Here is a 6066-nt window from a genome sequence, read left to right as displayed (position 1 = left end):
GGTAAAAAAAGTGGGTTATTTTTCCTATAAATGATATTAAATATACATTCGCTTCAACTGCTTCACTTCACTCAAAGAGAATTCAGAAAATATTTTCAGCACTATAACTTCTTATTAATAAGTAAATTAAAAAATTACTAGTACATCTTATATAAAATACTCTAATGAATTTGGCTCAACCATTCCTGAAGTTTATTTGCTAAGGGCAAATGCCTTAACTGAGTCACCCAAAGGAAAATCTTTCACTCTACTGCAGAAAAACAGCCAGCAAGGATCTGGTCAGTAGGAAGGGCTAGAAACACTGTTCTTCTTTCTCCAACATAAAAATTAAAAATTGCTTCCATTTGGCTTGGAAAGGCACACTTAAGAGATTTTAAGTTTCTTTTAAATGTGGACAAAACAATAGTATATTCCAGCTATGCTTCTCCTGAATTCACACAGATCTGCAAACCTGTAAAAATGAGAATGAAATTCACAGGAAAGAGGCTGCTCAAAAGTAAGTTATAGTAAACGCAAACATGTTCCCCAAACCCAGGGCAACTTAATAGAAACTTTCAGAAGAAAGAAAAATTCTGCTTGCAAAATTCTTCTGTAGCAGCCAGAACCTACAGCTTCACATAGGTGAGCAAGGTGACTCTCCAGTAAGATTCTCTTTCTGCACTTTTATTTTCCATGAAAAGATGACACGTCCAACTACACCTATTAGCTGCTCCAAAAGGTGTCATTGTGAGTGTTTCTAGGAACAGTATCAGTTATATCTCCAGGACTGTGGGAACACAGAATTCTCATATGCAGTTTTGGCTTTCAGCCTCTTAGCTGCTAGGTTTATTGCTAATACCACTGACCCCACTCTAGATGGTTGGAAACACTTTTCTAACATGTAAATATTTTACTATAGGAGAAACCAACTTATACATGGCCAGAGGTCTGTTGTTTGTGAAAAGTGATTCTAACTAAGGTCTTGATTGCTGTTGGAGAAATATAAAACATGCATAATATGCTAAAAAAAGGAATTTTTATCTAAGAAATCATTGTTGTTCAGCTGGAAATCACAAGGTTGTAATACTGAGGACAAGATTTGCCTTTTGTAAGGCATCAAGAGAACTGCGTAAGAAAATATATCTACAGCCAAATAGTTTTTGATTACTCATTTCTAAATAGTAATGAAGACCATTTAACAAAACAATGCTCTGACATGAAGAAAAAATGGTTTTAGTAGCACGTGCTTATAATTGTAGCTCCTATACCTTGAGGGCATTATGTTTAGTCTGCAACAGCTGCTGTTTGGTCTTTATTTCTTCACGTTTTCTCTCGTCTGTGACTCCCTTTTGAAGCCTCTCACCCCTCTGGAGCAATTCTTTCACTGTCTTCTCGTCCTCTTCACTCTGATTGAAAAAAACCCACCAATATAATGGATATTTTAATCTAATTGTTACTTAAGTACTAGGAGACATAGACATAAAAAACTACCCTTCCTCTGCTAAAGGCATCATCTAACAGCTTCTTGCAGTTCTATACTGAAGACCAAGTAACTTTTACATGCTTTCTACAACACATGGAGACACTTGAGGGATAAAAGTAAGACAGCACCTGAAAACCTACAGATGTTTGGTATTAGATTTTATGCAGCATCCAGGATAACAGGCTGAAAACATTAAAGGCAAAAAGGTAACATATTTTTCTTTAAAACAAAAAGAATAGATATATCTAAAAATATTCTAAATCCCTGTCAGTAGTGATTGAGATTGGCAGTGTGCTAGGAGACCATTAATTCCCAACCATTCCATGTAGCACCACATTGCAAACCAGCTAGGCTGGAAGGGAAAATGGTATCACTAAGCACTTTTTACACAGGAGCTGAATCTGTGCCACAGCTTCTGGGAACCTCTTGAACCACACTAAACATTTCATATAAAGAAAAGGAGCAAAATATGTTCAAGAAGTGGAAACTGCCCCACCAAACTTGATTCATTTACGATTTACCACTGCAGTACATACTGCCTTAAATTTCATTTTTCCTGTACAAAAGAAAAAAGTCCTGTAAAGATTCCTTTCAGTATTGATATAAAATAGACACCTTTGAAGAATTCCTGAAAAGGAACATAATACTGAGACTTTATATTGGTCGTAAACAATATCTATTTGAGCTTGCTGAGGACTCCTGGAGAGAGGCTTCTCGAGATGAATCTCCATTATTGCCCAGCCAGGAAATGTCATCTCTCTGAAAATCACTCTGGACAAGACACACCACAATGGCAATAGTGGAAAAGCACAGCAGTATTTTACTCCCCTTTTTTTCCCCTCTATTATGCATAAATGGTTTCACTACTTGCAGCAAGTAAACATGAGTAATAAAACTTACAACAGCCACAAAACCTATTTACATTAAATGCTCTAAGCAGATTGGTTAAGAACTAATTGCCAAGTGGCATTTCTCTCTATGAGCATTTATTTTTATTGAAAGTGTTCTTTTACTCTAATGCCCATTTAGATACATCATTCTGACTTTTCTTGGTCTTCATACTACTACAGAGATTTTAATATTCATTCCTTTTTCTGTAATATTGATGGCACTAGTATAGAACCCATAATACCCCTGGTCTGCTCACTATTTTCTTGAGGGTCAAAAAATGTTTTTCTGATAAACTAAAAATTAAGTTAGCACTAAAACTTTTAGTTAATGCTAATTTGGGACTTTTGATTTTATAATATATTAGCACAGTAATATTTTCTCACATCTAAAAATCCTAACACAGCTATGGGTTCCTAATTTTCACTTAGGTTTTTGCATCTCTCTGCCTACTTCACTCAGCCTTCCATTTCATCCAAATTACCATATCTTTATTGAAGTCCTCCTCTTTCAGATTCACCCCCTGCTGAATTTCAGCCTCCAATGGTTCAAGCATTTTTTGTAGATCGAAGTCAAATTGCTCCAATTCCTTCACAGGAATGAAGGGCTAAAATGGGAGAAATACAAAGATTATTTATTTAAAGCACACACTTAATAGTTTTACGAGAAACATAAATGAAAAGAGACATCTGTTCTACCCCCTATTGCTAAAACAATGGTAGACTTTCCATCATGTTGAAAAATATCTACACCATACAACTCAAAAGAACATAACGATACAAGTAAAGAGGAATTTAGGTAGAATTTCCAAACAAAAGAATTTTATGGTGAGTGAAAAGAAAAAAAAAAGACATCAGCACATTATATTTTTTCAATTTACTCTTCCCTCCAGTACAACTGATATTTGTTATAAAGCAAATTTTTATAATGAAGATGGTAACAATCAAAATTAATCAGTTAAAACAAGAGAGAGTGGATGTCAAGTGCAATATATTCTCAGCTGTTCCACAGATGACCTGGTAGAATTAGGGTAAAAAAGCCTTAATTGTATCTGGTTGATTGTTTTAATGACAAAGATTTTGCACACTTACAAATATTCATGGAAATATAATAATGTGTGATATGCATAGAGAATAATAGTGTGCTCACAAATTTTCATCAAGAAGCTCAGAATTACATTCAGCAAACATTTAAAATGAGGTAGACATAATAGCAAACTACACAGTAATTTCTTCTCAAATGCTCTGAAGGATATCTTCAAAAGTACTTAAATCTCATTAAAAGACAACCAACTAATAAAACTGGAACATAAAATTTCTAATCTCTGAAAAAGGCTAAAAACAGTAATAAAAGGAAAGTGGAAGGAAAAATACCAAATGAAATTCCAAGAATTGAATGAGGTTCAAAGAGCACTTGAAAACATTTAAGTCTCATTTCAGTACACTATGAACATTTTGATAATTCAGGACATGACAATTCTATGCTACCATTTGCTGACATAACAGGTCATTTATTATATACTTCACTGTTGTACTGATAATTCGTAGCATTTGAAAAAATATATGGCTAATCTGAAAACAGATGAGAAATTGTTGAAAAGAGTTTATGAGAGCATTCAATCCTCATGAAGTACTGCTTTAATCTTTCAACAAGTAAATAATTTTACCTAAGTGAATAAACCCAAAAGCACACAGGAAGCAGAGTATCACCCCATAATAGCAATAACAACTTTTCAGTTCATGAAGCTGAAATCAAGGCTAAGGAAAATGCAATTACCTACACTACACAGGCAGACAAAACAAGGCACAGCTATTTGGTCCTTTATCCAAATGCATATAACAAGTCAGTAGAACTGCCAATAATTAGGACAAGTTTTTTGCCCCTGTCTGATTCAATACTTTTAGGTATACTTTGTGAATCATATTCTAGTTGTTCATTCCCCAGGGGCCTGGAAAAGGTCCCCCAAACTCTACTTTGCTATTCTAATTGTGTGCTGACATAATTCCTCTCATCCTCACTATATATTACTGTGGTGCTGCCATTCCAAGTCCACTTGCCCACACACTCATAACTGGAAAACACCTGAGTGAGATGGCTGCAGGTGGACTGTTTGCAGGCTGTGTTCTGAACACACCATTTGATGAGCATCTTTTCCCCCTCTGGATGAGCTCACAACATGCCATGCAAACAGTTAATCCACAACGAGCCATCTACAGGCAGTTCCTCTTTCTCTAAGACAAGCAATAATTTCACAGGACTCTGTGAAAGGCTTCATCAGCACTGTATGCTTACAAGATTGTGGAAGTGCAAAGTAAAACTGGGATGGAAATCCAGACTGCAGACAGCAGATGTTCAGAGCAAAACCATCAGACAACACAGTTTGTTTGGGCTTTTTGCCCAGATGAACTCAGTCCACAGTTTGTACTTGTGTAAGGAGTAGGTGAGAAGGACACTGGAATGGCTGAAATCTACTGATGGTCATTAAGGAAAAAGTTACCTTTATTCAGAGGACGTTTTTATTTCAGAAATGAAACCTAAATAACCCCAAATATCCACAAAGATGTGCTGGTTAGGCAGGGGATAGAGTCCTGCACAGACCCCAAATAACTCATGAAAACCAAGTCTCTTTGCTTATGCTTTTTGCAAAGCTTATTTCCTGCTTTGCCATGGATCCCCTGTGCATTTGCATCCAGTGCTATTATGGTAACGAGCAGAAATATAGATCAGGATCCACAGATTCCCATTATCCTACACACCAACCTGCACGTGTCTGATCTAATCTGCTAAACAGCTCTTCACAAGAGAGGCAGCAAATACAATGGGGGAAGTAGGTGGTTTCTGTCCTTCCTCATTCCAACTCAGAAGTCACAATTTGAGTAAAAATTACCTAATCCATACTGAATTAAAATTCAACAGTAAAACCAGTTGTACAGATGGGTAGCTGAAGTATAATTGATATAATCTCTATTTCAAACCTTGGTGAATCACAGACTCATAGGAAAAGACTGAGTGAATTTAATGAAAAAATAGCTCTCAAAACCCAATCTTTATAAAAAAATGCTACTCGTACTTTGAGAAGTTACAGAGTCTTACTAATTCTCAGACGTTGTTTATTTTTTGAAATATAATGAAGTAATCATTGTTACATTCATAGAAAGTCAGTGAATACTTCTAATGTGAAACAGTGAAAAAAGATCTTAACTCAAACCCCCCAAATAGTCACACACACAAAAAAATAAATTGTATTCTTAGGCTCTGCATTGTTTTCCTTTAAAAGCTTAGTTTGTGGAGAAGCTGCAGCCCACTATGTAGCTGCAATTGTGCCCCTTATATAAACAGCAGTTTTTACACATCTTCTTACGGAATCAAGTCCTCCTACCTTTCCACTCTTAATTCTCTGCAATATAGCCTCCAACCGCTGGTTGAGCTCTGAGAGTTTGGGCTCTATTACTTTCCTGCAGTGATCCCCACGGTTTGTCATCAGGTCTCTGGCCTGGGCACGCACAGAGTCCACCTTGGGATGCAAGTCATTCAGCTCAGCCTTTAAGCGCTACAGTCCGTGAGCAAGAGACAGGGCTTGAAGTTAGTAATAAATGCAAAGAGAGAGAGAGAGAGAGAGAGAGAAAGTGTGCAAAGGAATAGGGAGCAAAACCACAAAGCAAATTCAGATAATTATGCATGAGTGTGCAAATCCAGCAGAAATACATTAGATAACA

General features: G+C 36.3%; 1 protein-coding gene across 1 annotated transcript in view; it reads right to left on the bottom strand.

Moving 5' to 3' along the window:
- The window catches only part of LOC103798201 (dystrophin-like), a gene marked incomplete at its 3' end in the record, with an annotated part of 308111 nt that overhangs the window by 227854 nt on the left and 74191 nt on the right, over nt 1–6066 (bottom strand). The window contains exons 27-29 of the mRNA XM_009070449.1: nt 5730–5900; nt 2835–2957; nt 1248–1385 (exon numbers count right to left, since the gene is read on the bottom strand). Coding sequence (XP_009068697.1) covers nt 1248–1385; nt 2835–2957; nt 5730–5900 — 432 coding nt within the window. The remainder of the gene's footprint in view (nt 1–1247; nt 1386–2834; nt 2958–5729; nt 5901–6066) is intronic.

This window comes from Acanthisitta chloris, unplaced genomic scaffold (assembly GCF_000695815.1).
Source record: "Acanthisitta chloris isolate BGI_N310 unplaced genomic scaffold, ASM69581v1 scaffold4572, whole genome shotgun sequence".
Taxonomy (NCBI): Eukaryota; Metazoa; Chordata; class Aves; order Passeriformes; family Acanthisittidae; genus Acanthisitta; species Acanthisitta chloris.
This window is presented reverse-complemented; position numbering and strand designations above follow the sequence as displayed.